Below are 27731 nucleotides of genomic sequence, written 5' to 3'. Positions count from 1 at the left end.
TCAGATGCAAACACACTGCTTTGAACTCAGTTTTGTTAGGAGCAGTTTTAGAGCGCCGCTGCCTGTTGAACGGATTATAAACTGAACTGAAGTGAAACCATGAAGCTTTGTACATGCTTAAGATGGTGTACTTTTGCACTTTATGTATTTTTGGGATACAAACCAGGGTTTAGCTCAACTGAAACAGCAGTAGTGGGGCTATGATGAAGCCTCCTGTGCTCCCACCATGTCCTCAGCAGATCCCACTAGGCGTCTGTCCATCTGTCGGACTGTAGGAACACAGCAGGGTCCTCTACAGCCACAGCAGCTTCTCCACAGGAGAAACTCTTGGCAGAACTCGGCACGTACAAAACCACTGGAACATGGATGCTGAAAACCCCACCTCTGGTTCCTTCAACGCTGCCTGCATGAGGCTATTGGTGCAGCACATGGCAGGTCAGCAGCACCCTTGTGTTCAAGGGGCTCATTCCTGGGAAAGGTGACACCCCTGAGGTCAGCAGCACCCTTGTGTTCAAGGGGCTCACTTCTGGGGAAGGTGACACCCCTGAGGTCAGCAGTGCCACTGCGCCGTGTGGTACTCCTCACACATAATGTGATGAGCCTGCTCCTGATCCAAATCTTTGGAGATTTAAAGATACACTTATTCTTCTTACTTACGTTGCTTCTGAGCTTTCAGAGCATGGTCCATTCATAGATTTGAGCCCTTATTTTTCACTACAAAAGCTAGATGCCTGCTCTTTTGTTTGTTTCTAAATGTATTCTTTCCATTGAATGGAAGCTGAGATTCTCAATCCCAGCTTCTTGACTCCATCTACATCAGATAAAGAAAAGCACAAACTATTGTGAAATAAATATTGCAATAAAATCATAAGAGGTACCAACCCTTCACACACAGAAATGATAAAAAACAGTGTACACAGACAGACTGGCTCAGTAACACATACTGCAGCTCACACAAATTACCATACTTCTCTCTCACCTGAGCTGGTACCTCAGCCAGTGACAAGCACACAAGTCTCAAAAAGTAGCAACAAATTCCAAACAGAGAACACTTAGATTTTTTGTATTTTTATTACATTCATTTTCATTACATTTATTCCCTCCCCGGATACACAAGGAAAGTCACCAGACCCTCTTCTCTCTGGATGCTGGAGATCTGCAGTAACATGACTGCAGCAGTTCTCTGATCCTCAGCATCTCACTACACTGGCCCACCCCTGCCCCAAAACTACCTCATGCTTTATGTTAAATCAAACACCAACACGGGACACACAGACACAACCCGAAAGGCCCCTCTATGGATGAATGGCACACACAGCATGGCCCTGCAGACAGGGCACATCCGTGCAGCGTAAGGAAAGCACTGGACACACGACAGCATGCTCAAAGTAGAGGATGATATTCAAAGAGGAGCTATACCCAAGTTCATGGCACCTTGGCTCTTCTTATGCTCCCTTCACATCTGCATTTAATTATTTGACCCTTGAGGTGAGCTGGCACCTGGAAGCCACTTTGGCTGAGCCTCTGAATAGATGAGGAAGCCTGTGAAGGTGATGTACTTGCCGTGGTTGCTGTAGGCACCATAGCCATCGTGCTGATGGCTGTAGAGCCAAACGGTGTCCCCGTATTGCAGAGGTAGCATGATACTCTGGCTCTGCATCTCCCTCCTCTTGGAGTGGTTGTCATCATAGATCATGGCCTGCACCTCATTGTGGTTCTTCATCAGTTTCACTGACATAGTCTTAAAGGGCATTTTGCCAATGGTGAAGGAGAAATAGTATGCACCAGGTATACGGCATGTGAAGATGCCAGTGGAGGAATTGAAATCTTTTCCAATGTTCACGAACTCTGTATCAAACGTGATTGGCTCGTGCTGGGTTTGCTTCTCATCTGTCCCCAGGAGACTTTGTGAGCGGGCAACAGAAAACGCAGAGCGAGGGTCTTGTACCCTGTTTGGTTGATCAGACAACACGTGTCGCTGTGAAGCTTCATTCTGCTCTCTGGGAAGTTGCTGAATTGCATGAGGGTGTGGCCCAAGCTCTTGAGAGCTAAGAGCATTCTGGAAGAAGGCAGAAGTGTCTGGATAGATCAGGTAGCCATTGAAAGTTGTATAGGGGCCCACATTGCTGTAAAGAGCATACTTGGGATCTCCATGTAAACGCAGCCAAACTGTGTCCCCGTAGTCAAGCTGCAGCATGGCACTCTGACTGGCCACCTTCCGTTCCTTGCGGTGATGCTCATCATAGACAATTACCTGCACCTCATTCTTGTTTCTCATCAGCATGACAGACAAGTTTTTCTTTGGGTATTTCCCAACGGTGAAGGAGAAGTAGTAGGCTCCAGGTATCCGGCAGCGGAACAATCCAGTTTTGGGGTCAAAATCATTGCCGATATTCACATACACTTTGTCAAAGGTAATAACCATCTCAGAGCTCCCTTCCATGCTGCTGGTTCTGGCCACAGAGAAAGCAGAGCGAAATTCAGCACTGGTGTCTGCTGGGAAGCCATCTGTAGGAAGAAAAATCATGCAGCAAAGGAGGCCAAAGATGATCTGAACGTTCAGTGACACCATTGTATCTGAAAGGAAAAAGAAGCATATTTTAGCAGGAACAGCATCAATTTACAGCTCACACAGCAGTTGAAATCCAGGCCTGAATCTAGCTCAGTAGATATGAAGATCTATGTCCAAATATGGAGAAGTTTCCAGTGCGTTCTCTGAGCAGTGTGTGGGACCATACCTGAGTTCAGATCCCAGCACCACTTTTGTATTTTCCTAGTGAGAGCTAGACCTTTTTAAACCTGTATTCAGGGAAAGAAGAAGAATCTTCTCCTTTGAAAGCCTGACTATCCTACAGCTTGTCTGAAAAACACCATGTTGCTCACACTGCAGAGGGATCTCAGAGCTTGCTGGGGCTTTGCCAGAGCTCCCTTTTGTTATGCCTTTTTTTATTCATAAGACCAAGGATGGAACAAAGCCCTACACAAACCCTGTATTATACAACTGAGATACAGCTGAAGGGCAGGGAGAAGAGGACATATGCTCTAGAGATTCTCATGCAGATGCCATTGCCTTGCAGTGCAGTAGCTGTTTCACAGGATGTGGAAGCTGGAGGCCAAGTAAGTTGTTAGATCCCATTATTCCAACATGAATCTGTGAAGAGTATAAAGAAATACGAAGAAGAAGGAATGCTTAGGGAAGGAAGGAAATGGATAAAATTATTGAAATAATAATAAAAAAAAAAAGAAGGAAAACAAAATGATAAGTTAAAGGAAAGTCTCCTAAAGTGTATAGTTCCTGAGAGAAAACTGAAATACCAAAAATGGGGAAACAACTCCCTAAATGGATAATAGATCAGACATAAAAACTTCTGTGACCCCTAAAAAAGAGGGTTAAGTTAGGAGCTAATAGGGTTTTCTGCTTCTATGTTCTGTGAATTTCTTTTTTTTTTTTTTTTGGACTGAGGCCAAAAATTATCTATTAGCGCTTTCAGGCTGGAAACAAAACTGCCAGTCATTCCAGTGAGAAGCTTCTCTTTCTGTCACCTCTCTGTGCTTATTAAAATATCATTCAGGCTAGGAGGCAAATGTCTGGTTTGCAGTCTGCTCCATCTGTCACCCCAAAACTGGTGCCTTGCCAGCCTGCAAACAATGAATTCACAGACCAGCAGAACAGAAGCAAAACTTGCAACTCATTGGGGGGGAGGGATGAAGACAAATCCTGCATTAAAAAGGATAAAGGGGTAAATATTTGAATCATCTGAGATGGCCTAGTAATAGAAGTAAAGCAGACAGAAACCACATAGACTGTGAGGTGGCAATGGGATCCTGCTTTGGCAAGATGTGATACCTAGAATCACTCACCACCAGGAATTCAGCTTGACCCCAGTCCTTGCTCTTTTACACTTAAGAACAAAGCTGAAATCTGAGGTGCAGCTTTGATACATAAGAACCCAAGAATGAATTAAATTTTCACTTAATTACATGAAAATGGCACATTAGCAAAGACTAAAAGAAATATCCGTCCATGTCCCAGTTTTACTTTAGATCACTTCTCTCACAGAAAACTGTAGCAGGGCTCTCAGCCTAGAAAGGCTTGTAAGTTTATCAGGGAAGGGCTGAGCAAGGAGAGTTTGCTGTTCAGTGGAGCAAAGATGAGCTGCTGGTCAGTGATAACACTGAGCAAGGATAACACTGCTTTTCTTAGTGCTGAAGAATGCTGTGTCCAGCTTGACCAAACTACCACCCCCACCACAAGGACATGCAAGACTGAGGCTCCTTCCTGGGAGCAGCAAGGATGTGCAGGTCCTGATATGGAAGTGAGGGTCAGAAGTGTTGAAGAGAAGAAACTAAAAAGCTGCCAACACATTTTTTCAGCACAAATAATATTTTGCTGAGTAAGCCTTAGAACACATAATCTAAAAAATATGTATTTTGAATGCATGTTAAGGCCAATCACTTTATACCATAAAAGGCCAGTGCCACTTTCTCACAGCAAAGATTTCTAGCATACATCCCTAAGGTGTGTGAAGATCCTTCCCTTCAGTGGGGACACTCCTCAAGGTTATTCCTTGAGGTTGAATGAAAGAGATTTTCCCAGTTGTTGGCATGAATAAGTAACATCAATCTCTGCTTAACAATTATTCTGCTACTTTAAGTGCTTTAACATAATTGCTTCAAAAACAGTGCACTAAACTAGTTGTTATAGCTATCCATACTGTGTAGTAAATAATTCTGATTAAGCTTTTTTCCCCCAATCGTTATTGCAATAAGTTTAAATAAATAATTGATTTTATTTATATAAATATTTCTGGTTTGCCATCCTTAATTCTGCAGGACAAAGTTGTATAAAAGCTCAATTACACCTGTGCAATTCTTTAGATATAAACAACTGACTAAGTCTGGGGCTAAGACTGTATCCAGGTGCACCTCAGCTCCTCTCTGAGAAAGAATCTAGAAAGTAAGGGAGTCCTTTCTGTACCTTGTGGCTTCTGTTTGTGAAGGGAGGGCTTCTCTAATAAACTTTGTCCAAAGCTTCCATTCTGCCTGTGACACCTCAGTATTTTCCTCCTGACCTAGCCTGCTCCTTCCAGCCTGCACTGATGGTTGCTGAGAGAGCTGACTGATGTCATTTTGAGGCCAGTCTCTATCATCTTTCAAAGGTGATGGAGATCAAAGCAGGTCCCTGCTCACTGGAGAAAGGCAATGTGGCACCCATCTTAAGAAAGGACAAGTGGCACTACATGTGAAACTACAGGGTGGTTGACCAGTTAGCCCCTCACTTTGGTCCCTGAGAAAACCATGGAATGTTCTTCTTAGAACATATTTCTAGTCAAAGGACATGTAATTTAGCACATGTTATTTAATTGAGCATTAAGTGTCTAATCAAACTGATTGCCTTCTTGTGGGAAGAGAGCAGCAGATGTCACCTGCATTTTAGCAAGGCTTTTGATACAGTCTCCCACAGCATTCCTCTCTTCAAATTGTGATATTAGATATGTGGACTACTAGAAAAGTGAAAAACTGACTGTATTATCAGGCCTGAGAACTAGTATTTCATGTTTAATTTCAGGTGTCCTCTTCAATATCATTTATCGATGTCCTGAGAAGGAGAAAGAATGCCCACTGATCAAGACTGTAGATGACATCAAAACAGATGGTTGACCAATATGCTTGGAGATACAGCAACTGTTCAGAGGGACCTAGACAGGCTGGTGGAACGGATGGAAAAGAAATTCACTGAGGATAAATGCAAAATGCTGTACTTGGATGGACTAACCTGTACGTTGGTAGAGACTGGTGACTGACTGGCTGGGAGTCTGTCTGAAAAGGCTCTGAAGAGGATCTAGGGGTCCAGGAGAACAGTAATTTGTACCTGAGATAGTGCTGTGCCCTGCAGGCACTGGAGGCTTACAGCACTCTGGAGCGCATCAGCAGATCACAGCCAGGAACTGTGATTATTCCTCTTTAGTTGGCACTTGAGTGACTCCAGAAGAGGGCAGCCAAGTTGGCTAAGGTCTGGATCATCTGCCCTGTGAGGAGAGGATGATTGAACTGGGCTTGTTTAGCACAGAAAAGAGAAAACTTTGGGGGGACACAGCAGCAGCCTTCCAGCACCTTCAGTGGTTCCTGAGACGACAGTGAGAGGTACTGCACTGATGGGCATGGTGGAAGAATAAGAGACAATGGTCATCAAATCCAAAGGGGAAGACTCAGACCAGATATAAGCAAAATAATTCCATGATGAGGCAACTAAGAATGTAACAGTTTGCCCAAAGAGATTGTGATATCTCTGTCCTGGGAAGTTTACAAACAAGACTGGATTAAGATGTGAGCAGCCTGGTCTGCACTCAGTGTTGGCCCTGCCTTCAGGAGGAACTTGGACTAGAGACCTACTACATCATGATTCCTGATTCTGTAACTGAATCCCACAGCTACTGCCTTCTCACAGTTAAAATTCACTCACTAATAACCCTAGCCCTGGCACTTACATGGAATTAACCAGCTAACGGCAGGTCTAGATAGATTATTTTCCATCCAGCAAACAAGCATTTTCAATGGAACTATTAATCCATAGCTAAGTGTCACACATCTACTTCCATGCTGTCTTTTTTTTTCCTTACTTTGTAGTTTATGTGTTCCTCAGGGCAATGACTCTCTCTCTTCCCATGTCTGTACAGCATTTGGCTACTGCTGCCATTTAAACAATAATAATAGACCCTAATATCCCACCAAGAACTAAATCCGAAACTGTCACACTCGTAAGCTCAGCTTCTGGTTCAGCAGTATTATTTTTGCAGAGTGCAACATCTGATATGGCAGGCTCATTTCAGCTTCCAGCTTAGAAAACCAAGCCCTAAAGGCAACTTTATAAGGGCTATTAGATGTTTCTGATTCGTACTCACTCATTGTTATTCCAGTGAGCACCATGGTGTGGCTGCACGAAGAACGAGGATGACTGTGACATGGCTGTATGCTCTTGAGAAAACAAATGACAGGGAAGGATTTGGCATTTGCATTTTTACCAACCAGCCTGCTTCTCTAAAATGCTGCCTGTGCTCCAGACCTTGCTCAGTATATCCAGGAGTCAGGGAGGATACTGCAAGCACATCACTGCTGGCCAAAAATCACAGAAAGACAAAACAGCTTAATAAACTGTTTAGTGAATCTGACCTTATGATTCTTCAAATGACCACTATCCTTGTTTCTGTTTGAAAGCTAATTTCTCTGTAATAAGGTCACTATTAAATGTTGGATCACTCAATACAGTTGCAAAGACCCTCTGCTGCTGCTGTCCCTTACTTATCAGCTCTTTTCAAAAACAAGTAGTTTAAATAAGGCAGTTAATTATGCTGCATTTCCATTAGCAAGTTGTTTCCTTGACAGCTCCCACTCACCACTTTCAGCACTATTTATGTTCTTTTAAAAATAATTTAGAAAGTATCTAATAACTGCTTCTCACACTAAAGCAGTCTAAGAATAATTTGCCAATCATTAGGAAGACTCATCTAGCTACAGGGGTGCCATAAACAGAGGCAACTCAAGAGAACTTTTGCATTTGAGTACTGTCATAGTAATTCTGAAAGACAAAGCCGCCAAAATGCCCTGTTGCTCCCCCAAAAATTGTTTCTGGTGCCCAAGTCTCTTTTACTGGTGTAGTTTTCTTCTGGCAGGGAAGAGATAGCACCGGGGATGTGAAACTGGCCATGGACACTGTGGCATCACCTTAGGTTCATGCTATGATAGAAGTTCTAAAACTGAAGAGTGACGTGAAAGACCCAGGCTAGAGATGGAAAGTGGGACTTCAGCATGTGGCAGCTGTGTTATTCTCATTACATTTACATGTGAATTAGGGCCCTTTGTGCCCTACCCTTCCATTCCTTATTGTCCCAACACCACAGAAGCATGAAATGAAGCTAAGTACACCCAAGGGATAAACTACGTATGCTACTGCATCTACTCTAGGCAGTACCAGCAGGGACAGCAGCCCACAGAGAAGTCAAGAAACTAATTTTGGAATAGGAGGCACAAAACACATGATACAGCTAAACAATTCTCAAGGTCACTGGCATTAAATTAATGACCTGAAAAGAAGAGGCTAAAGTGGTACTGACTCAGATAGCAGAACATGAGCTGCAAAACTTTCTTGAAAAGAAAGTCAGAATTCACCATTCGCATGACCCAGGAAAATTTAATAGTTTTGTGTTTGCTGGAGGTGATTTTTCTGTCCTGGAACAGAATCAATCCACCAGTGAAAAGACAATTAGTTTTACTCTTCTATTGAGACACATGGATTTACAAAAGGACATTCAACAATAGAAAGGTCACCCTATTTCTACACTTGCAGGACAGACCTACTTGTGAAACCCACAAGGGTTTTCTTTTTATTCCAAAATATTAATTATCCAGATTCCCTAGTCCTACCTTATGCAAGAGTCCTTTAATTTCAGTGGGAGTTTTGCCAGGAATATCACTGAAGAATGAGATGTGAAACAAAATTGAAGCAGTACGGTTGGATCAGCTGATACTAAAAGGTTTTTTAAATCCTGTAAGCTGCAGGAGCAAAGCCCTGCTCTTCCTAGCTCTCACCCTAATATTTAAGGACAGCTGCAAATGTTTCAATTATTTGAATCAGTGAAAGCCTTGATAATGAATATCCTTCTTGAACTATAGTTAGTAAGATTTTTTTTCCCAAGATACCACATACTGTCTGTTCCACTCATCCAGTACAGATTAAGAGCATCAGATAATGATGCAAATGCAGAGGTTCTTCCAACATCAAAGAGAAATTAATTGTAGCACATCCTCAAAAGCAAAATCTGTATAAAGAGTACACGAGTAACAAAATCAGTGATTCACTTACAGCTCTGGCCTTTCTCTGCTTTTGATGAATGTGGTTTTTTTAAACTCTGGCACAATCCTGGGAGGCAAGACATTGTCCAAAGCATTCAGGATGCCTTTTGGAAATGGTAAGTCACGCTTTGAATGACAGACATGTGTGGAATTAATATAGAAAGTGTTTAATTTTGAACGTTTCCTTGAGTCAAGGGAGAGTCCTTTAACATAATAAACCAGCTTCTGTGTGCTTAAAGATCTGTGGAGAGGTAAAAATTATTTTCAAGTGCCTCAACTCCAACCATATTCAGGAAAAGGAAATGGAGAGACTTTTTTGGCAGGAGGCATTACTGTTAGCCCGCATTTCAGAATATGAATTAAGCCTGCTACTTCAACTGAAGCCCTAAAAACTCTGTTTAAGCTAAAATGATGTTATGTATAATGATGTAAATTCACTGACCAAAAGGAAAACACGGTAGTTCTGGCATTAAGATTTTTCTCCTTTAACAACATTCGAGAAAATTTGTCATACACATTTGAAGTGCCAGGATTACACACTGCATCTGCCATTTTGGCTACTATGTATATTTAAAAATACATTAATTTAGACAGACAAAATGGTGTTTTAGTAGAGAAGATGGCTGAATAAACCCCAGGTGGGAGCAAGGAGTTACCCCAGCAAACGAATGCTTTAAGATGTAAACATTTTTTCACATGCTTTTCTAAATGAACACATTACACAAATCCAACCATCCACCACATACACACTGCTCAAGAAAACAGGACTAAAACTTCAAAGCAAAGAAACATACTCCAACACTGGTCAGAAGTGGAAGAACAGAAAACATTGCTAGAACATTTGAGTTTAAACTGTACTTCATAGAATGTGTTGAATACTATAAAGTTGTTTTGCACATGCAGTTAAACCAACTGTTGATAAGCAATCATTGAAATTACACCAGCAATAAATAGTGAAAAAACTAGTCATTGCTGGGAAGGAGTTCAGTGACAAACAGCTTCTGTGAAAGCAGAGGCCAGACGAGACTGGAAACCACATCTTGAGAAAACCAGAAGTCTGTTGCTGTGCAGTGTTTATTTACCACTGCTACCTTTAGACATAAAACACTGAGACCATTTCAACAGTGGGAATTTTCACATGGATCCCATTACAGTTACAGTAATGCCAAAGTTAAACCACCTCTTTTCTCACTCCCAAACATAATTTCCTTTTTTAACCTGGTTCATGAGTGCATTTCTTTTACCTGGTGTGCACAAGAGATGCTGAGACTGTGCAATAAGGCTTTATTGGAGCATCCCATCTCTCCAAGCTGGAACCATATTGCTGCACCAGAAGGCAGATCACACTGGCATAAAGGATTAACAAAGAGTCTGGCCTGGAATACCAGGAGGTATTTTGATAGGTAAAAGAAAGTATCTGACACTTTGGCAGTGATACCATAAAGATCTCAGTTAAGACAGTGAAAGAGGAAGGCCCCAAAGGCAGACTGCACACTACAAACAAATTCTAGAGAGAGAGGACTCAGAGAAGTCAGAGGATGGAGTAGAGGGCAATTTCCTTGTTCCAGGTGGCGGGGCTAGAAGCCACGTAGCAGGAGGACTTTCCCACAAAAGTTCTGGGGTTTTTTGCCTGTGAAGGTAAAACCATATGAAGCATAAGGACACTACCAGAGAGACTGTACCAGTACCCCTACTGGGGTAACAGACACTTTATGAGAAAGAATGCTGAGTGCAGTTCAGGCTATTCCAAAGGCAAAATGATTCTTTAAAAATGAACAAGACTTATTTACAGGGGTTTTATTTTAAGCTTCTCACCTGGTTTAAGATATTTAAATGTAATCTCCTGGATGTGGATATTAAAGATGTTTGAGTGAGTCCAGAGGAGGGCCAGAAAGATAACCAGAGGGCTGGAGCACCTCTTCTCTGAAGATTGGCTGAGAAAGTTGGATTTGTTAAGCTTAGAGAAGGCTTCAGGGTGACCTCATCGCAGCCTTCCAGTACCTAAAGGGCTACAAGAAAGCAGAAGAGGGACTTGTCACAAGGTCATGTAGAGATAGTATGAGGGGGAATGGCTTTAAACTGAAGGAGGGTAGGTTCAAATTAGATATTTATAAAAAAATCTTTATTGTAAGGGTGGTGAAACACTGGAACAAGTTGCCCAGAGTTGTGGATGCCTCACCCCTGGAAGTGTTCAAGGCCAGGTTGGATGGGATTTGGAACAACCTGGTCTAGTGCAAGGTGTTCTTGCCCATGGCAGGAGGGGTTGGAACTAAAGGATCTCTAGGGTCCCTTCCAATCCAAATCATTACACGATTCTATGATTCTGTGAAATAAAATGGTTTTATTTCATCATCAGACAAAACTGGAATGAACAAGCACGACCCAGTTGGTACCACAGCAGTGCTAAAGGAGAAGGTGAAGAGGAAGGTAATGACTATACAAATGAGAGACTCTTAAGAGGCAAAGAGGAAGAAAATTTAGAAGTGTTTACAGAAGACTTTTCTGGGTTGGAGACAAAAACTGGGAACCTAAAGAAAATGCAGACGGGTTCAGCATCACAGACTACTGCCGTAATTTCTCTCTTTTAGTAAGAGTTTGTACAGGAAAAACATGTTTTTTCCCAATAACTTATGAAGCATGGAGACTTTAAAGGGTTCATACAGAAAGAAAAACTGTTTAGAAAGCCCCACTGATCACAAACTTATTAGGGCTTTCCTGAAGTGGCAGGATAGTTCACATCCTTGGGGACATTTGAAAAAAAAAAATCTCTGCTTTGAACTCAGTTGCATAAACTGAGCTGTGAGGGCCAAAGCGGAAACACTAGGTAGGCAGAATGACATTGGAATCAGTACTCTGGAATCAACTCGAATTCTAGCCCCTTTATTCTTTCTGTTTTACTGTTACCCATCATGACTTTTTCTAGCAGTTTTTCTACACTACTCCCAGTGAAGTAAAGTTTTACTCTCAGGAAAATCTCCACTCCCTCTGCTAACAAATGAAAGTCCAGCAAGAGTTCAGAGACCATCAGTAGGTGTTTACTATAGGTAAATTTACCTACGGTATAGATAGATATTTGTCTTTTTTTGAACCACACTTTCCTCTATGCACCTAAGGAAGTTTCCTTCACCCTCCAATCACGCCCACCAGAAGAGGAGGCTCCTGGGCTGTTCTCAGAGCTGATGCTGTATTTGTCAATTTTCTTTAAATCTTTAGTTGTAACAAATACTTAGAGACATTAAAGTAAAGGTCATCAAGATGAGAGTAAGTATTCCAGTTAAACACAGGCTGTACAGACTTTCCTTCCTGTTCCATGTTGCCTTCCACTTCTATTCACATTCCCAGTCATCCAGGAGCATGGTATAGCACCATCAGCTGGGCAACATCTTGCAGTGATTCTTTCATGTTCTTCTCTCATTTCCTCACAAAGAATAAGAACAACTGTTAATAGTAGGTTTATTTGTCCAGGACCTAATAGGAACCTGTGGAACCTGAGCCCCACAAAGATGTATCAAATAGGAAAGCAATTTTGACTGTCTCTGCATTACAGGAATTGAAACTTTTGTGTTACACCTTTCTGTTGAAGACTGTTGTACTTGAAATTGTGATGATATTACAAGAGATATTGGAACCTGTGGTGTGCTCTAGAGGCTTGTTCATTGTCCTCTCTGTAATGGTTTTATGTCTTCAATTTTCTTTCTGTGGGTCTGTGCTCTTGCACTTTGTATCAGCCAATATATGATTTTAATTTAACTGCAATGTAAGGTCCCAATCAAACAAAGAACAAGTCTTAGACTTTTCTTTTCTGTTTTCTTTTATAGCTGCATAGCCACACCTTCTCTCTCTTTCTCACTTCAGTGGGCAAATAATCATCATTCTTTCATGGAACTCTGCACCTGCAGAAGTTGCTTTCAAACCCTTCCTCCACTCACTGGAATGTTGCCCTCCAGTCATTTCTCTAAGACCTGCTACATCACCCACCTGAGTAACAGCTAGAGGGAATATGCTGGTTCTTGCTGGTTGATCATCAAATCTCAAGTTAGGATGAACCTGTGGAGTCCAGTAGTAGTCCCCTGTGGGAACTAATGGATAGCTGAGTGCCAGCTGGGATTACATGCCATGACAGAAAAAAACCCCATTTTTGTTTTATAATTATGTCTGAACTCCCTGTCTGCTATGAGCTGATTTAGCAATCCAAAAATTTTCACAGGTTGGGTGAATCTGGTCCCCATCCTGATTACTTGCAGTTAACAGAAAACTTTCAGAAAGGATGAGATTAGTTTTACTTTGCTTGATAAATCAACTTCTAACACTATGTTTTATCAATGGAAACATTGCTTTGGTCATTTTATCCACCAAAGGCTACACTACAATATACCCTGAGAAAATGTCACATACCATTGACTAGTGTTCTCTGACAGTAGGCTTTGCAAATCCATCTGAAAAAACTCTTCATGTACTGGGGCATTTTCCTACAGGAATGCTCCTTTCCTTGTGAGTTCTTTAGCTTGTCTTGACAGGTAAGTCAGGAAAACATGCTGTCTTTTAACATCTGCCATCACACTCAGCCAAAACACCACATTCATTTCTTTTCAAGCCCTGCTGTTTCATTACTGTAAAGAAACTCAGAGAACACTGAATTGCACTGCAGTGCTGCTCTTCACTGTCAACATGCTGCAACATCTCAATTTGAAAATTCACTGAGCTCTAGTTTAGTGAAGAAGGTGATAAAAGGCATTAAGATCCATGTATCTTTCATCTCTGCTCTGGCATTTTCATTTCTGCCCCTCCTCCTGCTGGGTCAGGACACAGACCTGGAGCCAGAGAACAAGCATCATGCACTCAGCAGAGGCCAGTATTATTCCAGAATGAAAATTCTGTGTGGGGATAAAGGGGTGTCAGTCGAAGTCCACATGTGCTAATGAGTCTTTTTTCTGGTCCTGTTCTCCAACTGTCCAACAGGATCATAGAATCATAGAATTCTTTGGGTTGGAAGACATCTTAAAGATCATCTAGTTCCAACCTTCCGTCATGGGCACGGACACCCTCCACTAGACCTGGTTGCTCAGGCCCCCATGCAACCTGGCCTTGAGCACTTCCAAGGATGGACATTCACAACCGCTCTGGGCAACCTCTTCCAGTGCTTCATCACCCTCACAGGAAAGAATTTCTTCCTATTATCCATGATAATCCTGCTGTTTTTTACCCAGTGAATTGGTAGACAGATCAAGAAACAATCATTGAAAGAATAATCACTGCCTGTGACTACTCTCATTTTTGTTACCAGACACTGTCTTGAGATACAGACTTCCCCTGGTATGGAACAGAAGTTCTTGATGAACAATGAAATTCTTCAATACATATAGTGATCTTCAATATTAATTGTTTTTAATGAATCAGATTTATCCAATACTTGTCCCAGTAGCACTCTTTCTTTTATATCTACAGATACACAATTAAAAGTAGCAAAGTAAATCAGCAGGGTTAGTAATTGTCATGCTTATTAATACTGACACTTCACTACTAGCAATGTGTAGTTCCCCATTTTTGGTGGTCTTACCTGCCAAATTCCTTGTGACAAGACCTCTCTGAGGACAATCTATAGACAGCTGCAACCTGAGCTCTTTCAAGTTTTTAGCCATTTTAATAGCAATTATTTCTCAGAAGGCTAGAGCTGTTGCAAATGAGACAACCCAAGGCTGTGAACTGATATTTGATATCTTCAGGAAAACCACAGTTTCTGCTTCCACTTTTAAAACACTGAGCATATTTTGGTCCATTGATTTAATCAGCTTGTCATGTTTTTCAACAGGGAACTGTGAAGTTCCTCCCCAACACCCTCTATAAGTCAAGTTTTCACTTCACAAGTTTTTGAACCTGGATTTTTCTGTGACAGTCTGACACAGAGGTGCTGCCGCCTACAAGGCAGAATCTACTGCCCTGGATGGAGGGACAGAGGGAAGCATTTGCTGAACAATGCCCTCAGTACACATATACCTTTACAAAGTTTTTCCAATATCTGCTTTCTAGCTTTACATCGTTTCCAGTGTATAAAAAACACCAGTCCCCTCATAATGGCAGCAGAAATGCTTGTGTGACTACTTCTGTAAAACTCCATCTGCACTGGGGAGCTACTGGTAAAAGGCTTTGGCATTACCACCAAAAAGCGCTGCTGGACACTGCTGTTCCCTCATCAGCTGCTCATTCACAGTGAGGAAGTGCTCAGTGCCTATCAAGTGTTCACAGATTCCTGGCTCATGTGTGTGACCAGCCAGTTTTCTCCCAGGCAAAATTGCCTTTGACAGCTTGAAGCTGATGGCTCTGATTTTGCTCACAGGAAAATAATTTTGTTAAAATACTGAAATAACAACTGAAGCAATGCTTTGGCAGGTTTTACCTGACTTTTAGACCCTAGCTGAACATAACATAAAGAACATGAAGGATATGGCTGCTCTGAACCCTGTTATGCAGATGCTTCATTTAAAGCAGGCTTGGATATCATTACTTTGCATTAAGTACAGAGCTCATACTGAAAGTAGGGCCATTTGCAGCAGCCTACACAATTTCCTCACAACCACACTGAGAAATTCCAGTCATGTACCCAAAACCCAAATGTTCATATTCAGTTCATATTTCAAGACAGTGCTTCCTCTATTCAAATTCTTTCAGTCCCCTACCTTCCTTGTAGCTACTTCTGTCTAACACCTCTCCTTTTCAAGACAATTATCAACATTTTCCACTAGGAGAAACATTTACCATCTGCAGAATCCCCACCAGCATGTTTAATATTTTTCTGCACAGCCTGTTTCAGATTTCCTCCCAAGTTTCCTAGAGAATAACCCCCTCACCTTGTTGCCTCCTTCTGAGAGTAAAAATAGCATTTTTTACATTAGCTATATTTTCTTTATTACCTTCCAGAGCCACCTTGTTCTAAAGCTAAACTTCCTTAGCATTGGATCCCAGTAAGGCTTCTTTTGGATACCCTTTGTGTCTCTCAAATAAAGAGTGTTTCATACACTCATATGAGAAGTAAAGACAGTAAAGGGAAGGATGGGAAGAGAAATGAGGAAATAAACTCAGGCAAAGTGGTACAAGCTGATGTGAAGCACTGCTCAGTCCTTGAGTGGAAGGGATGTGAATTCACTTTGAAATATCTGGGGCATCAAGTGACTGGCTTTCTAAGCATATAATTATTTTTCCCAAGGCATTCCCACAGTAATGCAAGATGGGGGGAGGGGGAAAATCCATCACAGCTTATATAGTGTCATGGTTTGTGCTCATGTGTCCCAGAGTAAATAAAAAATGAGGATTTCCATCAATTTATGGATAATTCCAGCCTAAGAGTGTTTAAATTACAAGAGATTATTATATTATGCTAGTATGTTCACTGAGCAACAGCTCCATGAAAACAGGCTAATAAAAAGTGGAGCCTAATTTTCATTTTCTCCTTGTCTTGTTCATTCAACACAGATTCTTCCCAGCAGTTGCTTTGTAGCCTTTCAGTCCTAGGGAGTACCTGTTTTCATAGAAAAAATTCCCTATTGCCTGCTTGGTATAAAAACACTTCCACTCCTCCCGGTACGTCTTTAACTTCTCTAAGACCTTTTCTTTTTGTCTGAGTGACAAGGTCTAAAGCCTGAGGAGAGAGAAAAATCCCTCTCCCTTTAGAAGATTAAAAAATTATTTGGTTGGACTCAGAATGTGCTCTATTCAGGATCTTATGTGCAGCCCACCACTGCAGCATCCAAAAGAGTTGATCTCTTTCTTCTTTCTACCTGTCTCCTCAGAGAGATCCAGGATTTTTCATCATGCACAGGGGACTGTCTGTTCATTTATATTAAACAATATATGTTAAACCATTAATACTACAGGACCTAGATTTTCTCTCCCTGGAGAAATGCCTAAAAATATAAATCATGGGACTATGTTTTATTTTATTCCTATTCTGAATTCCATGATTTTATTTTTTTTTACCTCTAAAAACCATTTTTGGACTACCATTCAAGGAATAAAATACCAGAAGAGTTGTATTTTCAGTTCAGGTAATTTTACTAACTGCTAATCTTCATTAATTTTTCTTCTTCCATAGCACTGTTTTCAGCATTCACAGACTCAGTCAAGCATCTGCTCCAGAGAAATCAGAATGTCCCATTCCTTCCTTTTTCTTCCAAAGAGAGAGATCTCTTCTAACTGTCTTCTAGTAAGCTCTTACTCTTCTTTCAGGCTTTTTTCAGAAAGAGCTGGTCTGTGGTCTTGTTGCTGTGATATACCCCTGTATATCAGACAAACATCAGAACAGGGCCAGCAGACTTCTTTCATTTAATTTACATGAAATGATCACGTTGCCTTCATAAAATGATAGAAGAATGGTCTAGAGGAGAACTTTAGACATTAAACAGTCCAGGGTGCCTTCCCATGATAGGATCACTAGCCTTATTGGATTCTTCACAGATGATTGTCTAAGCTGTTCTTAAAATGTCATCAGAATCTCCCTAGATCAAATATTTGACAGTTTTTATTGTCCTAGTTCCTGGAAGATTATTCTCTTAGTTTAAAATCATCCTTCCTGCTGCTTCTTGCTTTCTACTCCATCCACCATGAGCCCAAAGAAAAGATCATTCCCTCTGCTATTTTTTGTCTGAAGACTGTTATATTCCCCTGACAAATTTCTGGTCTAAAAATTACAGTTATTTCAAATCATCTTGCAGGTCACATTTTTCTGACCTGTGATGAGTCCTGCTGCTCACCTCTGGACTCCCTCTGATTGAATTGCACCTGTCTCAAAGTGCAGTAATCAAAACTTTGCCCAGCCTCCAAGATGAGGCTTTAGCCTCAGAGCAAAAGGATTACTTCACGTCTTCCAGACCTCCATGTCTTTTACATATCCTAGCAAGATGTTTGCCTTCATTTGCAACAGCATGACACTGACTCATGTTCAGCTTGTGATCTATCATAACAGATTCTTTTCTGCATAGTTGCAACCTAGTCATTTACTTCTGTCTTGTACTTATGTGGTTGGTAATTTCTTCCTTATTGTAGTACTTTGTATTTATCCCTACTGAACTTCATTCTACTCTTTTCCTAGAAGTTCTTCCAATTTGTTGGAAAATTTTTGAATTCTAATCTTTTCCTCCAGCATATTTTGAGTGTCACAGTTTTCTGTCCCTGGAAAATGTGATATACCCACTCCTTACATTACCATCCAGGTCCTGTAAGAAAACACTGACCAAAAGCAGATCGAGGACACCCCAACACAGCTATTGTATCAGTGTTAAGCAGCTTGTGGCCTCTCTGAAGGACTGGCACATACTAAAAGCATACAGATTATGAGCTCTGAATCTTCTGATATTATTTAAAGAAGATCTGCCTGTTCAGATAATCACGTTTACCCAGTTTATAGCCTCCTTCACCTGCTATGCCCCACACCTCACCAAAGAAAATATTTGCATTAATGTGCAACCATAGTGAAGAATCTCAACTTTTACATTAAAAAAATCCAAAACCCAAATGAAATCTCTCACTCTTATTCTACAAATAGCCTTTAATAGGTAAACTGAACAAAAGCCAATTCTGTTAGAACCTGCTGGAATACTGACAAAACAAATGGGAAAGATGTGACCATTTCTCTTCGTAGATTTAAGGATATACTATAAATGTCCTAATTTATTACATTCACTGGAGTTACAACAGCAGCATAGGCTTTGAGGGCAGCACCAGGGGAGCTGGTTGATTTCAGTGGATTGAACATTTCCTTTGCATCTGCTCTTGACCAATGACTGCAGGATCTTTTCCTCGAAGCATAAACGCCAGCCATGGCAGTCACAAGCAGGCACATTGCAGACAGTAAGCCTTTGTGTACATTGGAATAAAGATGATCTGGTATTCCTCCTGACAACAGAGGCTTAACTCTCTCGTCTAGCCCTGACTCTTATTCCAGTAGTCACTACCACAGAGTCCCCAGATTCCTTAACCCAATCTGGATAGTTTTCCTGGCACCGTGGCTGAGGCCCTGGCACAGCAGAAAACATGCATGGTGTGAATTAACCAGCTGGAGGGTAAAGAGGGAGAAATAGGGCTTTATGAATTTTCATTGTTTCACTGTTTGCACTGTTTTTAGTAATCAATTATTAGCCCCGGGAGTAATCCCTTACTACTTGCTCTGTGATCATCTGATTCTGGCAGTGTTACCTCTGCTGGAAACCTCAGACCTTTGATTAGATGCAGCAGGAATTCCTCCTTTGTTCTCTAACCTGTCTGGAGGAAGCATGCAACTAGAGAGAAGCTTTACAGGGACAAGAAAGAACTCAGGGGTAGACCTGGTATTGAGGGAGCACCAGCAGCACAGCAGTGGTATAGTACTGGCTTATCTCATTTGAACCTCATGCAAATTTCCTTATCCAGGAGACACAAAAGGTACAGGAAAGCTGGAAGGAAAAACAAAGTCCTGGCTTTACTTCCACTTGGATTGGTTGACCAACAGGATCTTTACCATATTTCTGAGTGCCAAATGAGAAGTAAGAGGCTTTTAATTTCTAGTGGGTGAAAATCAGAGCCAGTATTTCAAATGTTTTAAGATGAACTATCAAATTACCAAGCCTTAATGTCTTCCAAGACAGTATAAAGAACCTCACCCCTACAGACCAGTCAATAAACTGTAATTCAGTGAAACATAATTTTCCTTAACTGTGTACCTTGGAATAGAATGCAGTTTCATACTTTGGTGATTTAAAAAGGTGGCTGAATGGAAGATTTCTGGAGTAAAACCCACCAAATCCTTAAATCTGACCTCAGATGCTGATAACAAAGTCCTAGACTTCAGCATCTGTAAGACTCTAGCAATTTTAAACCCTCTTTTTCTCTCTATTCTTTTGCCTAAGAGTCAATGCAGAGAGGAGTATCTCTTGGAGGGAGATGTTTCTCAGTTGAAAATATTATACTCTCAGAGGTACTCACCTCCTTGGAAATCCACTGTCACTATCGTATCAGTTCATTTCAACACTTTCTGCCTGTAATTAACCATAAGAATGGGTGGCATTCTGGCACAATGACAGTGATCACTCAGAGGCTCACTGCATGTCTGCTTTCCGCCAGCACTGGCCTCTTTTTCTTTTGGTCTTCATATTACAGGGTGCTCTGCACAGAAGGTTCAAACTATCTTGTCTCTTTACACCTTTGACATATCATTTTTCTCTGCATGCCTGTGTTCATCTAGGTTACTATTTTACACAAGTGTTCCAAGAGCTGGTGACGAACAAGCCATGTTTCTGCTCTTCCAAAAGACACCTTTTATTAAAATGGAGGCTATAGAAGCTATCCTACACTCCGTGACTACAGGTCACAGGATAGTTATCCCATTTTCTCGTAAGTACGCTGCCATTGTGGGCCCACCCAGTCTTCTGTATTTGGAAAACATGAATGGTTCACAGTTTATGAATGGAGAGCACAGCACAGTGGATAGATGATTACACAAGTAAAATATAGACAATAACAACACAACAAAAACATAAATAACAACAAACAGGGTTCTGAGATTTGGCGCCAAATCTCTGGTTCCAATGTATTTTATTTCTGCATCTGCTTCTTCATCTACAAAACAGCAAATGTCTGTAATACCAACAAATTATCAGATTTAAACCAATTCTATATCGAAGCCATAGGTTCTGCATTATGGTAACCAAATGCCCTCTGGAGGCATTGCTTCTTTCAGATGGAAAAGATAGAACTCATCTGTAGAGCACAGTCCACGAACCATTCAGTACCTTGAATTATAGCTTTTTAGAGGGAAACAGAAGGAATGCACAGGGTAATGCTGCTCTACTGGGAATCCTCATTCTTCCTCAGGGTACCTCCTAGTGCTACAAATTAACCCTTAAAAATGGCTAGACAAGCAAACAGCTGCCATGTGCCTAGATAGGATTGCAGCCTCACTGGCAAAGTGTTTCAAACTCTTGTTACACATCATGTCCCTGGAGAAGAGAAACTGCAGAAGGTTGCAATAGCATCAGAATGAATAATTGAAGCTCGGCTCATTCACTATGTGCATAAACGGAAGGGTCACAATGCTGCCTTCTAGTCAGCCGGCAGCGCAGAAACTCACCAGTGCCTAATAGAAACATCATCTGGAGATACTGACCTACTTACTCTAAGAGCTTTTAGGGAGTGGGTTGAGGAGATGACAGTGGGATGGCCAAGTACACAGAGGATTAAGTCATATTATCTAACAGAAAATTGTACATTACAGAATCAGTTGCATATGCGACTCTTGGGAAAACCCTCGGGACTTAGTTCCACCGAGAAACTAGAGATTCATGCAAGATTAATGCTATTTCCCACCTGAGAAACTGTCCCTGTGGGAATTTGCCAGGATGCTCTTCCCCATGGCGAGTCCCTAGGAGATTTTCCTACCTGGGCTCCACGACAAGTGGGGCCAAAATTGCATACCCTTTCCCACACAAAAACTCTACAGCCATTTATAATATTGGAAATGAAAGGTGTGAGGGAAGGTAATTCGGGCATTTCCCGCTATTGTCCAGCCGCTCGGTGGGAACGGAAGGAGAGCAGCCCGCCCGGGCGGCCGCCCGCGCCCTGCCCGCCGCCCCGAGGGCCCCGGGCTGGGACACCGCAGCGTGCCCCGAGCGCAGCCCGCCTTCTCCAGGACCACGGCGGCCGCCGCCAGAGCCCCGACGGTCCCTCCGGTCCGCACCGGCGGCCTCCCCTCAGGAGCCGCCGGGGCCGGGCCCGCCCTCGGCCCCACTCCCATCGCCCCTGTCCGAGCGGGGGATCCCATCTCAATCCCCGGCCCTGCAGGTGCAGCCCGGCCCCACCGGCGGCGGCTCCCCCGGCACGGTACCTGCTGCGCCCCGCGGCGGCGGCTCCGCGGCGGCGGGGTCTGAGCGCGGTTGGAGCGCGGTGCGGAGCGCGGGGCCGCGGCGCTGCCTGCGCACTGACAGCTCGGGAGCCGCGCCGGCGGCGGGGGCCGGGGCTGGGAGGGGGGCTCGGGCACCCGGGGCTCCGGCGCCGAATCAGTGACGGGAGGAGGGCCAGGAGGCGGGCGGGAGAGGGGAAGGGGAGGGGGCGGCGGGGCGAGGGGCTTGGAGCCCCTGTCACCGCCGCAGCCCGGGCGGCCTCCGGGAGGCGCCGGCGCCCGCGGGCGCTGCGAGCCGGGGAGCGTGTGGGTGACCGAGCGATGCGGCGGTGTGAGGAAGCCGGGCTGGGCTCCCCGCTGCCTTCCCGGGAGGAGAGGGCGCTGGGAACAGGCGCCGCGGGATTATGCCCTTCATTCAGCACAGCGGCGGCTGAGCGAGGCGGGCGAGCTAGCGGCGCCGCTCCCCGCCCGGGGCACAGGGCAGCGGTGTGGGACCGCCGTGGGGTGACAGCGCAGCGCCCTCCAGTCCCGGGCTGAGCCACCCGGCACAGGGCTCCCATCCCGGCGGTCCTCGGTCAGGCCGATGCAGGAGAGGAAACAGCCTTAGCTAGACCAAAGGATGTGACTGGGGGAAGCGACTGGCTTTTGTCTACCCAAGATCATGTTCATGTCTGACCTTCTGCTCTGGAGATTTGTGAGTCCCAAAGCATGTCTATAGACTAACCATGTTATTTGGTTTATCAAAAGCTTATATTGCTCTCTAGAAAGCTTGGCTTGCCTTAGATCGTCACCTATCAACAACATGAGCTACTACTTGTTCCTTTGAAGGCTGACATTGATTTTTTCTGACAGCAAAATAGTAGGCTTTTCACATTTCTGATCTGAGTTGAAGAGCAAATTTGGGGTTTTGTAAAGCATGTTTATTGTTAACTCTGTAAAATCTAATGTTGACTTCCAAAAAGAAGGTTTAAAAACATGAATGTTTAAAAAATATTCTGGCTTTCCAACACTGAAGGTCTTTCACCCTCCTACATCCCCTTGCTTTGGGAGGAATTTAAATGCCAGCGTACTCACTCAGAGTACAGATGGGGCCCCTAGTAATGTTTCCCCTAGTGGATTGTCCAGCCTTTGTTGCCCTGTGTTGGCATACTCAGCTATCCAATCTCCATCTCCACTTACCCGCTTGTGGCAGACACCAGGACTTTCTCCTGTTGCATTTGAATCAGTTTTCACATAGGACATGTATCAGTCACAAGGCTGATTCTTATAATAGATAGAGAATGGGGAAAAAAAAGGCAAAAAGCTTTCTTCTGAGAGGAAGAAGACTGACAGATGGAATGACCAGAAAGTAATTTACTCTTTGGTGCGAGGATGCAATTTATGGCATAACAAGAATTTCCTACTGCTCAGTAGCTTGTCTAACATGGTGTGCACATCACATTAAATACCTGCCACCCTGCAAATCCTTCCTAGCTCTGTAACCACCCGATGCTGCATTGTCCCTATGTTATATCTTTTTCCTTCTCTCCTACAGAGCAAAACAAAGGTGTCATTGACAGGCGGAATAAGACATGAGAGAGTTAGAGACTAACCCTCATGTGAGTCTGGTAGCAGCTGTCAGCTGAGCAGAGTATATCCTGGATGGGCTCACATCCAGCTGGTACTGCTGGCTAAACATATTTTGTGCTCTCTTAACAGCTTCTTCACACATTTCAAAGGACAGATTACTCAACACTCAATTTACTGCTTCTGGAGGAATGAATGGATCCACTGACTCCCAGGATATGAGAAAGCTCATCTTGGACATAAACTGGACAAATGTATTCCTTTTAATCATCTAGCAATGATAGCAGTGATGAGTAATTATCAACAGTATGATAAACTGTCCTTCTAAATACCTATGTTGCCACTGGGGTCAAAATGATTGAGTACTAAGTTACTATAGTATTATAAAATAGATGTATATTTTGTGTTGTTCTGTGTAGTCCAGATGAGCTGTGCTGTGTTCTGCCTCTGCCAGACAGTTTTTCTTTCTCCCTGGGGCAATGCTAGTACATGCTTCCTCTGCCCCAGCTGAGGAAAAGCAGAGGGCTGAGAAGAGAACTGTGCTTCCACCCAGTAACAGCTAGTGGATTTACTACATCTCCTTGGAAAGGTGCTGAAACAGAGCAGAGCTGCCTTATCTGTGGGCTCCTAGGAAGGAAGCAGAAGGTAGAGGTTTTGTGGGGGGAAAGGAATACACTTCCCAAAACCAGAGAATGGAAAAAGACCTCCTAGTCCCATCTCATACCATTGCCTTTACTGCAGATGAAAGTCTTCCCCACAAGGTCATCTCCCTTGAAGTTCCATGGGTGCATTGGAATGCTTTTTTGGTGTTAGTATTATGAAAATTCTCATGGCATAACTCGTCAATAAATGGCAGCCTTGGAAGTATAAGAATCAGTGTTACAAAGTTCAAGACTCTGTGGATGCTTATTATTTATTTTAAATAAAACTGATTTCAGTCACTTGCACTCATTCACTTCTATTTCACACATTCACTCATGGTCACAAGCACCACGATGTGTGTGTCTGGTCTGCTCAGGACTGTGTGTGTGACACAGAGGACAGGGGACAGTAGCTACTGAGTCCTTGGCATGCCTCTTAGGTTTGTTTTGATCAGGCACAACAAATCACAATTTTGACAAGCTCTTTCATGACCCCTGGGAGTCAAGCCATCGTGGCATGACTATGACCTCAGTTTTGCATTTTTCATCCTCCCTAATTCTTAGGCAAGGCTGCTGACCATCATCTTTGTTTTCTCATTCTGGGTATCTTTATTGCTACCTTCCTGTTGAGAGAAAAGGGATGGGCCATCTTTGATGTGACTCTTGGAGCACAGACCTTCTGGTCTTGATGTATGCATATTCCTTATTACCTGTTTTATTGCTGTTGCTTGTACCCTTGTCAAAAAATACGTACCGTATTTTTAAGCCTTGATCTTTATTTTATCACTATAAAGATAAAAAATGTCAGAGTAAGTAGTGTTTCAAACAAGCCTAAGGATTAAAAAGAATACCTCAAGAATACTTAAAGACTCACTAACAGATAAACTAACTTATAGTGGGACAGTGTAAGGCTAAAAGAAATAAACCTCTGTGGTCCATGTATAAAAAATCCTGCATTAGGCTGCTGCTGTTTACTTATTTATTCCTAACCTGGAAATGGAATGATCAGGTCTTAGCAGATGGTATCGCTTGATTTACAGTGAAGTCTCTCAACAGCAGAGGACAATCAATGACTATCATGGGTGAATAACTAAAACGATTTTTTGAGACCTACCTGCAAATAGTGTCCTTGGAAATGAAGGGATTTGGTGAGCTCTGTTTTGGTTTGTTTCTTTTCATGGTCTGGGTTTCTATGACTCGAAACAGCCTGCTTAAGAGAGATATGTGTACCATTTCCCTTAGAAGAATTTAAAGCTTGAGCCTTGAGGGTCATTGATCATATCAGGTATCTGGAGTGTGTTGTGGTGGCAGAAAACCAAGCGTAGAGAAATTTTGTGTTGAACTTTGGAGTAGCTGCATCTAGAGAGGTAGATCAGAGGGGAGCTATGATTACCTCTCTAGAGGAGTAGTTCTGTGCCATGTGCATGAATAAGGAGGGAAAAACAGCTGTGATCAGTGCTGGATGTGCTGTGTTTTCTTTTTTTTGCCAATTGAAATAGATTCTGGATGCATGTGGTGCATGACAGCCTAAGCTATGTTCACGTGAATGAAGTGTAATTCTGCATATAGTGAGAGCAGATCAATATTTCTTGAAAGACTATGTTGGGAATCACTGGCAGGGGTCACAGAGAAAATAGCATCAGGAAAATGTAGAAAAGCTGAAACCTCTGTGACTGACTGGCAAAAAAAAAATCTGGTAAACACTCAACTTATTGAATAGGTGTTAGACTCCCAGCAAGACACTTACTGAGGAAATTGTCTGGCAAAATGTAATAGAAAATTTTAGGAAGTTCTTGCAAGAAGGTGAGCATTGCAAGAAGGTGCACCTTGCTGCTGATGACTCCATGGAAAAAAAGGACAGATGAAGTCAACAGCACAGTGATAACAGGGCAGAATGCTCCAATTTTGATGCACTTGGCAGACATGAATGCTGATTTTTTCCACCAGAGAAGCAGCCAGGAACACAAAAAACTGACAACGGTAGAATGTAGAAAAAATATTTTTTGAACTCAGTGTATGGAACACATTAGGCGTCAAAGAATTTAGAGAAATATTTCACTTGTTTGTCTCCTAAAGCTAGAGCCTGAGAAAAAAAAAATTAAAAAACCCCAAAACTATTCTTGATGATAAAGAGAATTTTGATATAACTGACAATACAGGAATGTCAGAATGATTCTCTGACTAGAATGTTGAGGGTTCACATAACCTATGTGGGAAGGAAGGTGTGATATAATTCTATGAAACTTAAAGTTCTGACAAGCATTTCACAATGACCAAACATGAAAAGAATGTCAAAATTCTCCTGGAAGAAATGAAGTATTTTCCCTTACATTTGAAGAAGTTGGCATATGTCAGAGAGATGTACAACTCTGGATTCCACTGGGACATCTATAGACACATATACGGGTCTTGTATAAATGCAAGAAGAGATCACCTGACACCACAATCAAATCTATCTCACCCAGTTAGGAGAAACAAGCAAGCAAGCAAGCAAACAGACAAAAAGAAACCCAAACAACAATCAATTTAAAAAGAGTTTGCCAACAACTAGTTAGTTTCCATCCAACTACTAAAGAAGAAAGCCATCTTTACAGGTATAGGCTTTCCCCTTTCTTTTGCAGTCTTTGTTCTTCTTGCTTACAAATATTCTGGAAAATGTATTCCTTGCATATACCAATAGGATACAAGCTGAATATAATAACCAAGACTTTAATGTCTCTATTCAATAATACTGACCCAGTATCAGCTTCTAAAGATAGAGATCAGTTAGCATATGCAAGCAGGAAACCTTAACAATACCATTGTAATTGGATCCATTCAGAATCCCAAATAAAACCCTCAAATTTGTAGATGGTAGCTACATAAACAGAAAAGCAATTATTTCCTTAATGCATAAATATTTTAACTAAAATGGTATCCACTGACAACTAAGTTCAAAGTTTTTTTAGTGATAATAAAATTTAACTATTAAAACTCACTGATTTTTTTTACAAAACTATCTTTCATATTCAAATGAAGACCGTATAATTCTCTATTTTAGGCTCATAATAAAACCATTTTGAAATCTTCCTTTCCACAGTGTGTACCTATATCTGTGTATCTCTGGTTTTCCTGAATGTCCCTTGAATTAATTCTGAATGATGTGGGCATTTACCCACAATGCCTAAAATTACTTTTCATGTCTGAGCTGTTTTCCTAAAAATCTGAATATTAAACCCTCATCCTCTCTCCAAGAGACTAATCAGAACATGTGTCAAAGAAGCTGAGAAAAATCTTTACAGGGTTGATCAATCTGTTCACTAACTAAGTTCTTCAATAATTCAATTTGAAAATGTGCATATTCTCAGAATTCCAACATATTCCTCATTTCTATGTCCATTTAAGATTCGAGATTTCACCTTTTAAAAATTCTGTAAATTGACACATTTTTATTCCTATCAGCTCTTCTTTAGGCATCCTTAGGATTTAAGAACTCTCCTTATTAGTTGAAATTATAGAACAAACACATTGCCAAGCTATTTTTACCAATAATAACACGCTTGGAAATTCTGAACCTCTGTGAATATAACGGAACAAATGTAAACAGCACTGGTCTGAGCAGTAACCTCTAACCTGCATTTTTTTCTTGCCCTTCAATTCTGTTCTTAAATGTTTCTGAATAAGTACATAGACTGCCATGTGGTAATCCACATTACGAAATGGATATGTCTGAAAAATAGTCTGAATAATGAGAATACATACAAAATATGTCTGAAAAAATGAGAATACAATTCATCACCTGGATGAGGTTCCTGGTCCTGTTCATTGTGCAT

At 42.1% G+C, this 27731-nt stretch overlaps 1 protein-coding gene across 1 annotated transcript; it reads right to left on the bottom strand.

The window, feature by feature from the left end:
* Window positions 1-1468: 1468 nt before the first annotated feature.
* On the bottom strand, window positions 1469-27731 carry C1QTNF4 (C1q and TNF related 4; the record flags this gene model as incomplete). Its single annotated transcript, XM_082284163.1, has 2 exons — window positions 1469-2577; window positions 27698-27731. The coding sequence occupies 2 exons, from the start codon at window positions 27729-27731 to the stop codon at window positions 1469-1471; spliced, it is 1143 nt and encodes a 380-aa protein (XP_082140289.1).

This window comes from Coloeus monedula, assembly GCF_965178545.1.
Source record: "Coloeus monedula genome assembly, chromosome: 6".
Taxonomy (NCBI): Eukaryota; Metazoa; Chordata; class Aves; order Passeriformes; family Corvidae; genus Coloeus; species Coloeus monedula.
The sequence above is the reverse complement of the archived record's forward strand: the minus strand, read 5'-3'. Positions and strand labels throughout refer to the sequence as shown.